Below are 17,500 nucleotides of genomic sequence, written 5' to 3' on the forward strand. Positions count from 1 at the left end.
TCAAATGTATTAATCTAATGGAGTTACATCATATGAAGGTAACCACCACATAACCCGAAACCTCTGCCAAAGTGTCCTATAGCCTTTCGACAGTGCATGTGTGGACCTAACCTGACTCCGCCAGATGGGGCAGCAGAGAGTACACTGGGTTCCCCCCTCCTGCTTGAGAGTTCCCAGATGGGAGCAGGAGGGGGGAACCCAGTGTACTCTCTGCTGCCCCATCTGGCGGAGTCAGGTTAGTGTGGACCCTCATCGGTTCCAAATAATAATAGTTTTCTGGAGTTCAAAACTGTTGTTGGACACACCCCATGGTGGGGGGGAGGGGGGGGTACAACCCCCCAGGTAACAGTGCTTGTCCTCTTTGGGCTGCTCTGTGTCTCTCAAAGCGTTTTCTGTATCCCCTATATCTTCAAATTGCATAGTAAAGCAGCAGGTCGGTCGGTCGGGATAGTGCAGCTTATTGTCATGTATCAGCCGGGAACACACGTGGGAGAGAGTCTGACCCGGTTAACAATGCGCTATAGACCCCCTGGGAGACGGATCGGGGAGCGCCACGCCTATACCATCAGGTCGCAGTACTTAACCCGCACGACTTGCCGCGCCCCAAGCCGTGCTACTCGTGCGCCGAGTCGGCGGTGCCCGGGGGATCGAACCCGGGTTCTACCGACCGAGATAACCGGACACACACATAGCACGCCGACGGGGAAGCGAGGTATAGTTCTTATCATCCGCCTGAAGAATCGGTTCCCTTTTTTTCTTTCAGTCGCCCATGGCGTGTTTCCGACACATATTGGCCCGTTTTGCCTTCTCTGTGGTGTTTGGTCAACCCGCCCCGCGGGCAGGGGTGGAGATCTCCCTCTGCCCCGCTGAGCTTCCGTTCATTCATACGGCGGTTTCCTCAGGAGATTGGGACATCTAGGCGTAGCGATCTCGTGAAGCATGTACGAGGCGACGCGGATAAGGGTGAACCCTAGCCAGACAACTATGATGGCCACGATAGAAAGGACGGCTCCGCTTAGCCACGGCTCGTTTTCCCACGACGACATGACACCGGATAATCGTGTTTTTAACCTTCTCGACGTGATGCGTTCGTTCATCCGACGGTTTGCTTTTATACTTTGTATTCATTGTTTGTGTTACGCAATGTTTGTGTTTACACAGACACTCAAGATTGACTTGATTCATTGTCAATGACATTTAATGTTTGTGTTGGGACAAAGAGTTTACACACACACACACACACACACACACACACACACACACACACACACACACACACACACACACACACACACACACACACACACACACACACACACACACACACACACCAAAAGCTGGACATTTGGCGGCCCCTAAAAAATCACACCTGTGTGAAGTGAGGGGCGTTCTTATCATCATGCATCATTCATCAATAACATCACATTCCGTGCTCAACCAATCAAATCATCACAAATGTCATTCCGGCCAATCACCTTTGGCGACTTCACTTTTCTGCCCTGCACTTTTATCTTCAATATGTATACTTTGCTCAGCCAATCAAATCATCGCCATGGGGTGATCACTGATCAGTCAATCCCAAGCCAATGTTTGTGTTCACACACAGCGGCCCTCAATAAAATCACACTTGTGTGAAGTGAGGGGCGCCCACTGTATTTATATCGCCACATTACATGACATCTTATGTCGACACTGTGCCTATTTACTCAGACACTATGACGTAAAATCTCCATTTTTTGTCAATGGGAATTTAATGTTCGTTTAAGACGAAGTTTGTGGACTGTTTGGTAACTGAAAGCTGGATGTAGGAGGGGTGCTTAGCGCCCCTCAAAATAATCCATAGACTTGGCTTGCACATGACGTAATCTTCAAAAGCCATGCATTGGAGGGGCTATAGCGCCTCTAAAACCCCCCCACAAAAACAAGTACAGTTTGTAACTCTCCTCCATTCCTCCGTGGCAGCGGTGGCCGAACGGTTTGCGGAGCGGTCTTGATACCGGAAGGTCGCCAGTTCGTATCCCCGGACCGGCACGTTAAAATTACCACCGCTGAAGTGCCCTTGAGCAAGGCATTGAACCACTACCATGAAATGTTCTATGAGCAGGGCCTGGCTGTAAACAAGTATATGATGCTTAGTCCAGTTACCCTGGGTAAATATAGTAACTTTGCTTTGCTTTGCTTTGTTCCCTCCTCCCTCCCTCCCTCCCGCGCAGCTGACGTGTTCCCCGAGGACTTCTCCATCTTGGCCACGGTGAAGCCCAAGAAGGGCAGCCAGTCGTTCCTGATGTCCGTGTACAACGAGCAGGGCATCCAGCAGCTGGGCCTGGAGGTGGGCCGCTCGCCGGTCTTCCTGTACGAGGACCACACGGGGAAGCCCAGTCCCGAGGACTACCCGCTGTTCCGAGGAGTCAACCTGGCGGACGGGAAGTAGGTGACGCATGCACGCTACGCACGCACGCTACGCACGCTACGCACGCACGCATGCTACGCAAACGCACGCACGCGCGCTCCTTTCCTTTTTGCAGTTTTCATTGACATCCGTTGTGCTTAACCCATTTTGGGGCGGGAACCCCTTTTGGTGTTAGCATTATGCTATGCTTTAGCTATTGAAAAATAGCAGACCTACAAGCTCGTAGCGCACCACCGAGTGGCGCGCTACGAGCTTGTAGGTCTGCTGTTTTTGTAAAAATCGAAATATCGAAAAGATGGAGTACCGTGATTTTTTTCCCACCCTAAAACTCCCACCCTAAAACATGATCATCAGCTATTAGCCTATTATTATATGACGCGGAAGATTTTTTTCAAGAAAGTGTACAGTATTTGTTAAAATGTCGTTTTTATGTGGACACCTCACCAGTTCATTAAGTATGCCTTTGCCTGGTGGATGGTGATGGGTGGTGATCCACCTGAACTGAAGCCGCACGGTCCACAGCTGTTGTTGTATGATAAAGGGGGAGGGGTTAAGGGAGGGGATGATATTGTGATGTCACTATATCACTGTTTTTTTTTCATTGGCACCACACCAAGGGGGTCTAATGAAGTACCGTCACCTCATAAACACATGAAAAACTGGAAAAAATACAAAAATCACGGCACTCCATGAATCTTTAAGTCCCTACATTTGTACAGAACTGTACGCTAGTCATAATCTGTCAGTCTTTACATAAATATGTACATATACGCTAAAGCATAATCATATGGCATTATGTCAGTCTTTACTATACATTTGTACACTAATCAGAAGGCATTTGTCAGTATTTACATTTGTACAGAACTGTGCTCATCATAAGGTACCTTTCAGTTTGTACAGAACTGTACACTACATCCTCCTTCAAAGGGCCTCGTCATATCCCGACTGTGACAAGACTATAATCATGTTAATTATGATACTATCGGGCAGCATCAGGGCTGTTTATTGCAGACAGTGAACTTTTTTTTTTTTTTTTTCACAGCATGACTCTGTAAAGAGACAAGGCATCTGTAAATATGTCTGTGAGTCTATAAAGGGCTCCATTTTCGTCACCGCTAAACCCCTTATCCCTAAACTTCTTTGCCTTTTTTTACTATTTTGCAAATCACTTTTGAATAGTTAAAATGGCCAGTCTACAAGCTCACAACGTGTCAATGTAGATTGGCTAGTTGAACTATTCAAAAATGTTTTTCAAAATAGTAAAAAAGGCAAAGAAGTTCTCAGAATCAGTTGAGAAACAAGATAATCCAATTGTGTCCAAACTGAGAGGAATGCCTCTCTGCTGCTCGCTAAGCTACGGCCACCCCTTGCCCCAAATTTGCCCACATTCCGAATCGTTCTCCTCATCGATAACGTCACACACATGTGACTGATTGAGTCACACAGGCTGGTCACAAGAGGTCCACGTGAACATCGCAGCCAGGCCGCTTTTAGGCCCAGTGTTTATTTGTTTTACGCGCCTTCCTCTGTAATCAGAGAACCGTGTGTGTGTGTGTGTGTGTGTGTGTGTGTGTGTGTGTGTGTGTGTGTGCGGGCATCTCTAGATGGGTTTTATTTACGTGTCGAGACGGATACCAGCACCTGTACCAGGTGCTGGTATCCCATCTAGGCTCGCACACGCGTTCTCGAGTACTTGTTAACCCCATTTCCACCTAAGTTCGATTCTACAAATGTCTTCTAAAAATCGTGACAGTTTTCAGAAAAACCTAGGTTTCTTTATCAGTGGTGCTCACACTATATATCATGTCAAGGACTGACCCGCCTGAATGATATATATTTGGCCGCCGACCCCCCCATCTCAAAATAGGTCGTTCCAGAGACCTCTCCAGAAGCAAAGATTTGAGTTAAAAGCGTTCAACTGGGAAAGAATATAATTACGTTCAAAGATTTGCGCCACATTTTCAAGATTTTTCCAAAAACAATAGCAGATCTATACAAGCTAGATCTGCTATTTTTTCAACAGTTTGAAATGATGGTTAAAAGTGGTTAAAAAGCTAAAGCGACACAGATGCGTCCTAACTGGGTTTAACCCATTTTGGGCGGGAACCGCTTTTGGTGTTAGCATTATGTTATGGTTTAGCCATTGAAAAATAGCAGCCCTACAAGCTCATAGCGCGCCACCGAGTGGCGCGCTATGAGCTTGTAGGTCTGCGATTTTTGAAAAATCGTGAAAATGCGGCACACATCAGGCCCAAATGGGTTTAAGATAGTCATGAATGAGGCTTTTACCTCACTTGACAACAACGCAGGCACGCCGGCAGAAGCTGGCCAGGCTGCATGCGCGCCGTTATAGTTGCACTGGAGCAAGAGCTGAGACCGCGTCGTCGACTCGGCAGCGCCGCATGAGTTGCATTCCGATAGGGTTACCATTTACCAATAATGTTTTATAACAACAGTAAAACGGGCAACACTTAATAGCTTAATAGTATAGCTTAACGCTAATAGCTATTAGCTAATGCACACTTCCTGTGCTCACGCCTCAGGCTCATCGCGCGAGATGCATTGCGTTTCTTTTAGAATGGCAGATGATAACTTTGTATACGGCTAATTCATTAGGGCTGCCATTTTTTCTCTGTGATGTCGTAAGCACTTATTTCTGCTCTGTTGTATCGTCAGTCTTGCCTGCTGAAAATGACGGCTCGCATCCTTGTAGGACTTGTGAACTTGATCAGACCTTTGAACCCCATCCTCCTAGTATACGGTATTTGAACTTGGGGAGATATGCACTCCTTCCTAATGCATCAAAATAGACGAGATGAACTGCTGTTTTTATCTGATCATGCTGGTCATGCTTATTGTTATGACATGAATTCCTCTAGTTTTTTGTAGGATCGAGCATTTTTTTGTACTTCTTATTTTATTCTTTTATGAACTCATGCTGTCTTTAACTATAGGAGAAAAACACACACACATACACACACACACACACACACACACACACACGCGCGCGTGTGCGTGTGCGTGTGCGTGTGCGAGTGCGAGTGTGAGTGCGAGTGTGAGTGTGTGCGTGCGTGTGTGTGCGCCCGCCCGTGAACTCACCTATACCGTGCGTCCTCTTCCCAGGTGGCATCGAGTGGCCATCAGCGTACACAAGCAGACCATCACGCTCATCCTGGACTGTAAGAAGAAGACCACCCTGAAGCTCCTCCGAAGCCCCCACCCCATCATCGACACCAAAGGGATTGTAGTGTTTGGAACGAGAATACTTGATGAGGAAGTCTTTGAGGTCAGTAGTACTATTAACCCATTGAGACCGTAGGACGTGTGGAGCCGTCCTAGCTAATCCAACCCATGGATTGCGAGGACGTGCACACACGTCCTATAGCGCATTTTCATTGATATCAAACGAGAGAAAAATATTCCGATTTTTCCTTTTTTTTGGGTTGGCCTCTGCACCATACTCCTTGCTGTTCGCACGTGCGCACTGCCATTCATTCCCAGTTTACCGCTCAGAGAGAAAGGCTCGTATCTCCTAATCTAGGGAGCTCTCCGTGGTTTTGACCATGATGGATATAACTATAAGCTCTTCATTTCTGACTTCAACATGCCTCTCGTTTAAAATATGAACGCGAGGGATTGTCGAGCGACTTTATCGTAATCATAGCGAGGTAAGCGAGCAACATTATGCCTCCCGGTTTTTGTACGGAACGAAAGGGGGGGGCTTTCAGAGTAAAAGCTGCCATATCTGCGCGGCACCCCCGAGCTCCTATTTTGAAAGAAATCCCGGCGCTGATTGTGTTTTAATGGGTCCCTTCGTCCCCTAAAGGCGAGGGACAGAACTGTGTGTCTGTGTCCTGCATCACGCTATCTGGTTTTATTTTGTAATGATAACCGACTCACTGCATATATGGGCGGCTGTGGCTCGCGGCTGAAGTCTCTTGTAAAAGAGACTTCAGTCTCAATGTGGTTTTTACTGGTTAAATAAAGGTTAAATAAAAAGAGCAGGTCGTCCAATGATCCCTGGTTCGGCGGTTCGAATCCCGGCTCCTCCTGTCCACATGTCGAAGTGTCCTTGGGCAAGACACTGAACCCCACATTGCCTCCAATGAGTCGGTCGGTGTGAGCTCGCCACCGTCGGTGTGTGAATGTGAGAAGTGAGGACGCTGGCGTCGACTGTTCACCACTTCACCTCCCAATGTATGAATGAATGAACCGTTGTACAGCGATTTGAGCACTTGGAAAAGCGCTATAAAAATGCAATTCATTATTATTCATTATTATATCGTCCCTCCGATTGCAGCGCTTTCAAATTTGACATGAGATGTTTATTTAAAAAAAATGTGTCATAATCATTAGTTCACAAGATTCCATCAACGTTGCTAATAGATGTTTTCCATAGCAACGTAAACAAAGGCAGAACAATGGTTCTTGTTATGCAGAAATATCAGTCTGTGAGTGATGAAAAGACGATTTGTTGTTTGGTGAATATTGCAGACGGAGTCAATTATCTGTTGAAATGTTAAAAGTCCCAGTCCTGCCGTTGCAAGTGATATGTTTTCACCTATACTGTGTATACTGTAGCCCTCTCGTTCGCTCTCTCTTTAACTGAAGATGATATTACAGAGGTGGGCAGCATTCATTTACAGTACATTTACATAAAATACTGTACTTTGCCTCGAAATCCATTATTAGATTGAGATGGTCGGCCGGCTGGTTCCGTCCCTCGGGGCCGCGCGTATGTTGCCTGTGCATGCAGTGCGGCTATTATCTTCTTCTCTTTGTTTAGTATAATAAAAGGGCATTTAGCCCATTTTGACCTGAGACCAGATTCTAAAAAATGTCTTCTACATCCTGACAGTTTTCTGAAAAAGCTATGTTTCTATGTCAGTCGTTCTTCGACTTTTCAAAAATAGCAGACCTACAAGCTCGTAGCGCGCCACCGAGTGGCGCGCTACGAGCTTGTAGATCTGCTATTTTTCAATAGCTAAAGCATAACACGATGCTAACGCCAAAAGGGGTAACTTACCGCCCAAAAAGGGTTATAGCACATGCCGGTGAAAGACGGTGGGAGATGTTCTCATTAGTACACACAGGTGTCCCTCAGGCCATTCTTCTTTTGCCTTCACAAAAGCTTTGAGATTGATGCGCGAGGCGAGCTCGGTGTCATCCAGGCGCCCTCGGGGCTTATTAAACACCAAACACATGCCCGACAGGCACATGTCAACATGAAATACGGTCCCTGTTTGAACCCGTATCGGCGAGGGACGAGAAGAAAACACGCCGCCGGATGACTTATTGTGTCGCTGTTGTTGGGGGGGAGGGGGGTTGCGTTGCTCGCAGATCCACGCACACACACACACACACACACACACACACACACACACACACACACACACACACACACACACACACACACAGTCACACACACAGTCACACACACACACATGCACGCACACATGCACGCACACATGCACGTAAACACATGCACAATCACACGCACATGTTCGAGCACACGTCGTAAACAGACAAACACATGTGCAGTGTGTATGGTGGAATAGTGTTGGTCTTGTCAGAGCTGTGCTAATATACACTGTAACTCGGGAGAGTGCGTACAATTGGAACCAAATGGACCCATTGTACACTCTCAGAAGTTAAAGACGGATAGTGCCATGATTCTACCCCCCCCCCCCCCCCCCCCACACCTCCCTAAAACATGATCGTCAGGTATTATGACTATACTAGGAGGAAGATTGTTTTCAAATAAAGGGTACAGAAAGTGTTAAAATGACGTTTTTTTTTGTATGTGGCCACAGTCGCCACACCCACCAGTTCATTAAGTATACCTGGTTTTCACCTTAGCACCGCCCACCTGAACGTAAGCCTCGCCCACCAGCTCTTGTCGTATGATAATAAGCTAAAACGGTGTATTTCGATTGGGCCTTTTTTTTAATGTTTTTTTGTGGCTTTCGCCTTTTTTTTATATATTTTATGGAGGGACAGACAGTAGGCTGACAGGAAAATGGGGAGAGAGATGGGGGGAAGACATGCAGTAAAGGCTGTCGGGATCGGGAGTCGAACCCGCGGCACACTGCCAGACTGGATTACCAGCCAAGGTGCCTGGACCATTGAGCCACGGCCCAGGCCTTGATTGGGCCTTTTGATTGGGCTTTCAGCTTTCGGGAACAAACCAAAAATACACAGGTGAAGACATAATTTGCATAATTTGTAGCCACAACTGGGGGTCTATTAGAGTAAAGTTAACTCCACATTACAAAACAGGAAAAAAAAAGCATTACAAAATCACGGCGCCCCATCTTTAAAACGAACACTAACACGAACCAGATCGCCCTTTGACCTCCGTGATGCTCACAACCGTGGAAGAAGAATGACATCATCACTCTCCCTGGAATCCTCGACTTGGGCCTGCTTAAGCCATAGGAGGCACTATAGGTAGATATATGACGGGACATACATGTGTTGTTTCGTAACCGCTGCCTTTAAAGCTGCAATCTGGAACATATGATTGAACACAACTTTATTGTAATGTATGGTAGAGTCTGTTAACCCATTTTGGTGTTAGCATTATGATATGCTTTAGCTATTGAAAAATAGCAGATCTACAAGCTCGTAGCGCGCCACAGAGTGGCGCGCTACGAGCTTGTAGATCTGCTATTTTTGAAAAATCGGAGAACGACTGACATAGAAACATAGCTTTTTCGGAAAACTGTCAGGATGTAGAAGACATTTTTAGAATCTGATCTCAGGTCAAAATGGGTTAATGCAGTTAATGCCTCAGACGAGCTCTCCATCGTCACTTCCAGTCATCCCGGTTCTCCATACATCCGGCCAGCTCGTTGGTGCTCTGCGCTCCTGCGTCTTTCACATTATGTTAATGTGGGACATCCTCTTGATCGATTGGTTCCCACAGCAGCACTACTTTGCTGTACAATATACATTATACGATATTAACTAGTAAGTACAGCAGCATGGTAGAGTATGTTAATACAATACAACTAGTACATCTACATGGTAGGAGGTGGTCTCCCTGCTCTTCCATTGAGACATTTGACGAGTATAGCACTCACTGGCCTGATGCTCATATAAGCCCAAAATCTCCCCTTGTTGGAGGGGACGGTTCCCTCTTGAATGGGTGGTGGTGGTGGTGGTGGAGGTATGGCTTCCCCCACGCCCGGTTTGAATGCCCGATGTTTAGAGAGTTGCGATTGTCAGGAGGACTGTGGCTTTAAAAAAGTGCTTGATGTACATGAAAAATAAAATCCCCAAGTTTATGTTCTAAAGATGTTCTTTTTTTGCTGAGTGTGCGTGTGTGCATGTGCATGTGCGTGTGTGTGTGAGTGCACGCGCGCACTGTGTGTGTGTGTGTGTGTGGGGGGGGGGGGGGGGGGGGGGGGGGGGAATAAGTGTGCGTTAATAGCTGACTCTCTCCCTGCTGTGCTGTTAATGGCCACCAGTAAATCTCCTCCGTACACCAGCTGACATCATCACAGAGAGTGGTGCTTTATTGAACCGAGACGTTTCTGATTCTCCTCACACTGTTGTTCTTCTTCTCGTGGCTCGTTGTGTACTAGACCAGAGTATACACTCTAGTCAACGACGGGCCAAGGAGGTGACGGAGCTGGGAAACTCTTTAAAACCATGCAATTTAAACCACACGTTTTTAAAGGGGGTCTTCAGGGTTACTACAGGGGAAAGGGTGGGAGGGGGGCGCCAAATCTTTGGTTTACATGAACCACTTGAACCCTAGCATCCCTATTCTGGGGATTCACAACACGTGTGGCCTTGTAGTTCTGCTATTTAGATTTTTGGAGGATTTGGATTTGGAGGATTTTTGGAGCTCTCTGGTGGAGCTGTTGCACCCGCGACCTGACTACGGATAATCGGTTGAAGATGGATGGATGGACGGACTTTTGAGGAGCGCTAGCCCCTCCTATGCCCAGCTTTGTGCGTGTACCAAATTTCAGATTATTTGATTGGCTGAGCACGGAATGAATGAATGTATGATGATGATGATGTATGACAATAAGAGCGCCCCTCACTTCACACAAGTGTGATTTTTTCTTTATCGTAAACAAAATAAATCTTGAGTTGTTAGTGAAGTAGAAGTATAAAGCATCAAGACGAAGGTAAAAGGGTCAAAGTGTCCTGGACTTGTACTCATGTAAAGTACCTTGGAGTTGTACTCATGTAAAGTACCTTGACGCATTTATTTCACACCTACTGATATCCAGAAATTACAGGCAGCTTGTTACCGTGGGAACGGGCAGACATTTTGTGCAGAGAGATGTTTAATGCTCTCCTCCTGCTGTGAGTCTGCCAGTTGGGAGAAGGGACAAAGCTCCAGCACTCCAGCAGAAAATGGAAAATATGCCACATACTTTCCAAATTATGCTCAGGCCGGCCGCGCTGCTCCCTTTCTCCTTGCACTCCCCTCCATAGTTTAGTCTGATCCTGTGTTTACTTTTGCCAAAGGCATGCTACTGCCAAAATGGGTGGTGAGCAAGAAAACACATATTTGATTTCAGTAGCCTGGCCATTTTATTCAAGTGAGCCAAGAGCCTGCAAACTTCTAGCTTGAAGTCCTTTGCAAAACAATTGGCATAATTGTTATTCTCGGGGGAAGAAACCCTGTATGTCCAAAACCATTACTTTGAAGAAAATACAAAGACCAAACATGTGTCCCAATGTAGTTATTATCTAGTCACACGCTTTTATTAATGCTTTTAATTGGTTAAATATGTTTAATACCTACAAACACACTTCCTGTTATCTCTATTTTCGGCGTTCAAAATGTCATTATTTATCATTATAATGATTTTCAAAAGAATGCGATGCCGCACACCGAGAGCTTGTGGATTAGTACTTTGCTGCTTTTGCACGACACTGTCATGCAACAAAGACAAAGAAAAAGTAATACATTCGTACAAAGTAGTGATGCACCGATGTATCGGCCACACGATCGCTATCCATTATCGGTATCAAACTGACATTAACCGATGACAGTGGCCGATGTTTATCTGTTGTTGATAAGCTTACATTTTGCGTTGCCTATGTTGACGTGTTGGTTATCTGTAGTCTACCAAGCTGTAGATTCTGAACATTTATTTCTTGTATTGAGATGTATTTATTTCCCTGGCACAAAAAGGGGGAAATAAAAACAATATCATATATCGGTATCGTTATCGGCTATCGGCAAAATTGAAAAACATTTTTATCCCTAATAAAAACGTGACATGGAGATACAAGGTTTCGGGCCACACAGAGAGGGGAATAAAGGGCTTGTTGAAGGCAGAGGCCAGGGAGAAAAACAGTGAATGGAACAAAGATGATTGTGAACTGGTCTGGGGAAACAGGACCGGCTATTATAGAGAGATTCATGAAAAGGAAAAAAAAAAAAGAAGAAATATCACACACAGCCTACGCGTCAACACAGAGGAGAAGACGGAAAGAATCCTTCTTCTTGGGAATTCGTCCCATCTTGGAGGTGTGCAATGGTCCGTCCACTGTAAAAACGAAAAACCCATAGCAGTATTATGCGTGTCTTAAGTACCAGGTCTTATGACTTAACTTAAGACCTGGAGGCGTGGTCAATGCTGTTTGGCCACTCAGAATAGCCAAATGGCATTGATCACGCCTCCAGGTCTTAAGTTAAGTAATAAGACCCGGTACTTAAGACACGCATAATACTGCCCTGTACAGTGTTGATTTAATCCTGAGAGTCAGAATTTTTTTATTAATATTCTAAATGAACACGTACGTATGCGAAACAGAGGGGGTTACATTGATGTTTTTTTATTTGCTTATAAATTATCCCCCCGTGGGAGAGACTGTCTTTTTTTCCCTTCGTGTACGTGCATGCGAAGGTAGCACTTAGTTTTAGCACTTCATACCCCGAGTGGTTTGTGGTTTTGGTTTCTGACATGGTTATTGTGGTTCTAGAAAGAGCGTGTCTATTTCCCATGAGTGCCGTAATGTGTAGATTACATCTAAAGTTGTTTTTCGGCTCTGTTCTGAACTGGTCTGTAATTACAATTCATAATCGTTATAGACAGTCGTAGGTGCCAGTTTGACGATTTGATGACGCTGATGAGTTCCAAATGAAATCGTATAAATACATCGCTGTCTGGTGGAATCCTCATACTGTATGTATGTCAAAAATGCACATCAACAAGCACAAAATGTGTCGCGCTGCGATGCGTTGTGAGCTTGTAGATCTGCTATTTTCAGCATGCAACCAAGTGTAAAATGACTTATGCTGGATCTCTTGTCCATTAGTCTCTTCCTAACATTTTAGGCTAGTTTTTTTATTTGCTGACGAAATTGTCAGTATATTTAGTCTCATAGTTTTAGTCATCATAGCTTAGTTTTCATTTAGTCTCCATTTAGTGAAAAAAGGTAGTCGACGAACATTTTTCGTCTTAAAGGACCAATTCACCACTTTTCAACATCTCTTCATATAATTGGTCCTCACTAATGTTCATGATAAAACACCACAATTTTTTCCTACTCAGTCTGTGTCTCATAGGAGGGCTTTGGGCAGTTCGGACACCCGTCCACCAGTGACATCATCATTAGGCATTTTAAACAAGATTTGTTTTAAAATATATTTAGATTTGTATTATCGTGAGAACGATGGCTTCCATTTTCGCATTGCAACTTTTCAGGACTAGAAAGCCTGCAGTTTCTAATAGCTTGGATTCCCCATCGATGATGTCACTGGTGGACGGGTTTCTGAACTGCCCACAGCCTTCCTATGAGACACAGACTGAGTAGGAAAAAATGGTGGTATTTTATCATGAACATTAGTTAGGACTAACTATAGGAAGAGAAGTTGAAAAGTGGTGAAGTGGTCCTTTAAGTTTTAGTCGACGAAATCGACACTGCCAGGCAGGCCGGCTGGCACCGTGCACGCAGCGGCTTACCGTTGCTGCCTCGCTGCTGCGCCGTCGTTTCCCAAGCGAACGTTGCCAAGAAAAATGTTGGATAATTTAGGGGCCCCACGATCCCTCCCCTGCATGCGGACTGGAAACACCATCATGAAATGAATGGCTGCTGCGGCCTGGCTCTGAGCAAACACAGACGGACAGATGTGCAGCTCACCCTCTTTTAAAGGTGATCTGCACGCAACCCCGGGGACTGAATGGAGGTGAGGAGTGATGCAGGGGACGCTGGAGATAGATGGCAGGGGAGCGTTTCAGATGGAAGGAGGGATGAGGTGCCGTCTGGTGCATACTTACTGTACTTTCAGTACAATGCTTCTACGTTTCTGCACAGTCAAATCTGAAGTGTTAATTGGTCACCTCAACCCTCTGGCCTTAGAGAGAACCGGACTTGAGTTACTACAACTGTACTTTTAGAGTCAGACAGCTACCTGTATGTTGTATGGTTTAGAGACAGACAGCTACCTGTATGTTGTATGGTTTAGAGACAGACAGCTACCTGTATGTTGTATGGTTTAGAGACAGACAGCTACCTGTATGTTGCATGGTTTAGAGACAGACAGCTACCTGTATGTTGCATGGTTTAGAGACAGACAGCTACCTGTATGTTGCATGGTTTAGAGACAGACAGCTACCTGTACCGTTGTATGGTTTAGAGACAGTTACACTGAGGAAAAGACAGGCAGACAGCTGGAGGTAGCAGAGACTAAAATGTTGAGGTTCTCTCTGGGAGTAACAAGGATGGATAGGATTAGGAATGAGTACAGTACGTCAGATTGACAGCGCATGTCAAGATTGTTTGGAGATAAAGCCAGAGAGGCCAGACTGAGATGGTTTGGACACGTACAGACTAGAGGAGCGATATAGAGTGAGTATATCGGTAGAAGGAGGATGAGGTTGGAACTGCCAAGCAGGAGGCCTTCTTAGAGGAAGACCAAAGAGTAAGATTTATGGATATATAGTGAAAAAAGGACATGAAGTTATAGTTGGTGTGAGAGAAGAGGAGGCGGAGGACCGGGTGAGATGGAGGCGGATGATTCGCTGTGGCGACCACTTGCAGGGAAAAGCCGAAAGGAAAAGAAGATTATTTTTTTGGGGGTGAATGATAGCAGTGAGCTACAGTCAGAGCCCCGGAGCGGAGGTATACTGTATGAGAGCATGGAGGTTGTACTAGTAGTCATGGATATATAGGTGAGCCAGACCGGTGGAAAGAATGAGGAATTTTTCTCTCCACTGATGTCAGCCCTTGAACGGCGGCCATGTCACATGACATCATCGGGGCTGTTTCTGCCAGAATGTGCTGATATAGGCCCCGCCACCGCTATAGCCCCAGGCATCGCACCGTGCCGCGGCGGGAGGGGAGGGGAGGGGAGGGGAGGGGAGGGGGAGAGGGAGGGGAGGGGAGGGGAGGGGAGGGGAGAGCTTAATGGAAAAGATGACTTGAAGGGGGCGAGTTGAGGTTAAGATATTGAAGGAATAATGGGGGGGATTAGGTATGAGTGTGGGGGGGGGGGGATTCACAGGCGTTCTGGCAGATGAGGAAGGGAATAATGACATGACGTAAACATGCGCTGTGTTTCAGCGCACCGCGGAGAGATAGAGAGAGAGAGAGAGTTTCTAATCTCTCTTTTCTGGGGTGAATATTCTGTGTGACCAATAGCCATTCTACAAGCGCAAAACATGTGAGCTTGCCTTGTACAAACAGCTGTTTTTTTTTGGTGAAACTATTTGATGTCGAGGGGGAAATGGAGCAGGCTTAGTGTAGACCCCAGTGGGCGGTCAATGAAGTATAATAGGCTTTGGGTTGTTAAGAAGTTTAATATCACTTAAATTGTTCATTATAATTACCCTAAATAATGATTGGCCGCTGGTGATGCAAAGTTATTTCAAGTTCATTATTTCATTCGCCGCCCGCCACTTCTTTGGCCTAGTTATACAGTGTTCTTGTGAAACTAACATGGCTGGTGACATCACTGGCGGGGTCTCTTTTATTTTATTGTTTTCTCAACGGCTTTAGCGTTGCTTCTGAAAACAATGGCTCCACGGTTTGTTTAATTGTGCAGCGCTTAAAGTCGCAACGGCCCGCCGTCTCATGTCTCAATTGCTTTATTCATGAAAATACTTACATTTTGTGGAAAAAAGTGTTTGAAAGAAGAACTACTAACATCGTGTCTGGGTTCCGCGCGGTTGTTGTGGCTACGGTGGGTTGAATAGCTAGCATGTGTCACTTCCTGCGTTTTCCAGACACGTGGGAAATGTTAGCAGCTCATGTTGGAGCTGCTTCTAGGCCCAGACGGGGGGAGATCTCGTACGATAAGGCCGCTCATGCTTAAACATTAGACAAAGTCACAGTCACAACACAACAGACTTCTCTGTCTGGGGACGCACCAGAGACACGGTTGTTTGTTTTGGCTATAAGACTTATTTGAACGTCTGAAACTTTCTTTTTTTGTTTTGACGCATGTGTCAATACAACATGACCAGCACATCTGCAGTGGTTGGAGGTGGTCTAAACTCTACCATTGAGGCATTTGAGACCCTGGTGTTATCGGGTAGGACAACTCCTGGTTGACAGCTGGTTCTGCCTGAAGCTCATATCCCCTTAGAGGAGTGATATAAAAAAAATCTTCTCTTATAAGGAATATTTTTAAATTGGGGTCCGTGTGCTATAGTAAAGGCCTATTCATAGTCTGGATTTTCGGTGGTGAGGTGACCACCGCTCCGGTGGTGAGGTGACCACCGCTCCGGTGGTGAGGTGACCACCGCTCCGGTGGTGAGGTGACCACTGCTCCGGTGGTGAGGTGACCACCGGAGCTGTAATAACGTGGAGCGGTGGTGGAGTAAAAACAGAGAGAAGGGCTGGGGAGAGAGCGGTGGTTTGCTCTTCACCGCGGCTCCGTGACGTCATGTTGTAGTTGCGGTGGTCACCTCACCACCACCACCGCACTGCTGTCGGACATGAAACTATAACAAATTGCCGCTTTAAATCGAATCGAAATCTCTCCACATTCTGCTTTGTGTTGGCTTGCCCCTAGAATGCACCGTGGCACTGCTTTCCACAAGTCTAACCCATTCTGGGCGGGAACCCCTTTTGGTGTTAGCATTATGTTATGCTTCAGCTATTGTAAAATAGCAGATCTACAAGCTCGTAGCGCGCCACTCGCTTGTAGGTCTGCTATTTTTGAAAAATCGAAGAACGACTGACATAGAAACATAGCCTTTTCAGAAAACTCTCAGGATGTAGAAGACATTTTTAGAATCTGATCTCAGGTCAAAATGGGCTAAAAATGGAGGCCCTACAGCGGCGAGTCGCGGCAACAGCTGTTCTGGTTTATTTTAGCTTTTGTTCAGGCTTTTCTTTTCCGAGGTAGACGTGAGGATTCCAGGGCTTCGAGTGACTTAGATGTGTCGTCTACCTCCATCACTGCAAAAAAGAGAGAAGTCGGTGGCCTTGATAAATGGCATCCTTCAGCGCCAAAGCCTCCTGATATGCCGTTAGTTAAATGTCTATTAAGTTGCGGAAAGTGATACAGTATAGAAGAGACAATTTCCCTAACTTATTGTATGTTAGATGTTTCTGTAGACTGAACAATTCATTTAATAATATTATAACTATTGCAATTTCCAAAAACCACCGTCATTGCATCAAATTGTTGGTCCATGAGTTACGGGCGGCGGTGGCTCAGGGGTAGAGTGTCTGGATGGGAACCGTAAGGTTGCCAGTTCGAACCCGGGCTCCCCCAGAGTTACTGTCGAAGTGTCCTTGAGCAAGACACTGAACCCCTAATTGCTCCCGATGTGCTAGTTGGTGCCTTGCATGGTTTCCGCTGCCATCGGTGTATGAATGGGTGAATGTAATGCACAATCTATGTAAAGCGCCTTGTAAAGGTGCTATATAAATGCACCATTTACCATTTACAATATTAATTTCACCCACTAAAAGATGTTTTTGCATGTCTAGCTCACTATTTTCCGGTTTCATTTACGTTCCCAGAAGCCGTTGGGTTTCCATTATTTTTGTAGTCGATGGGGCTAAACATGCAACAGCAGCGGAATAACAATCCATGTTCACAGTATTTAATGTGACTGTTATTTCATGTAACGACTAAACAGTACTGAAGCTGGACTTGAG

General features: G+C 45.8%; 1 protein-coding gene across 1 annotated transcript in view; it reads left to right on the plus strand.

Moving 5' to 3' along the window:
* Positions 1–17,500, plus strand: part of col5a1 (procollagen, type V, alpha 1) — a 156,079-nt gene that overhangs the window by 39,492 nt on the left and 99,087 nt on the right. The window contains exons 3-4 of the mRNA XM_079523820.1: positions 2,214–2,427; positions 5,534–5,696. Coding sequence (XP_079379946.1) covers positions 2,214–2,427; positions 5,534–5,696 — 377 coding nt within the window. The remainder of the gene's footprint in view (positions 1–2,213; positions 2,428–5,533; positions 5,697–17,500) is intronic.

The sequence above is a fragment of the Electrona antarctica genome (genome assembly GCF_951216825.1).
Source record: "Electrona antarctica genome assembly, chromosome: 16".
Classification (NCBI taxonomy): Eukaryota; Metazoa; Chordata; class Actinopteri; order Myctophiformes; family Myctophidae; genus Electrona; species Electrona antarctica.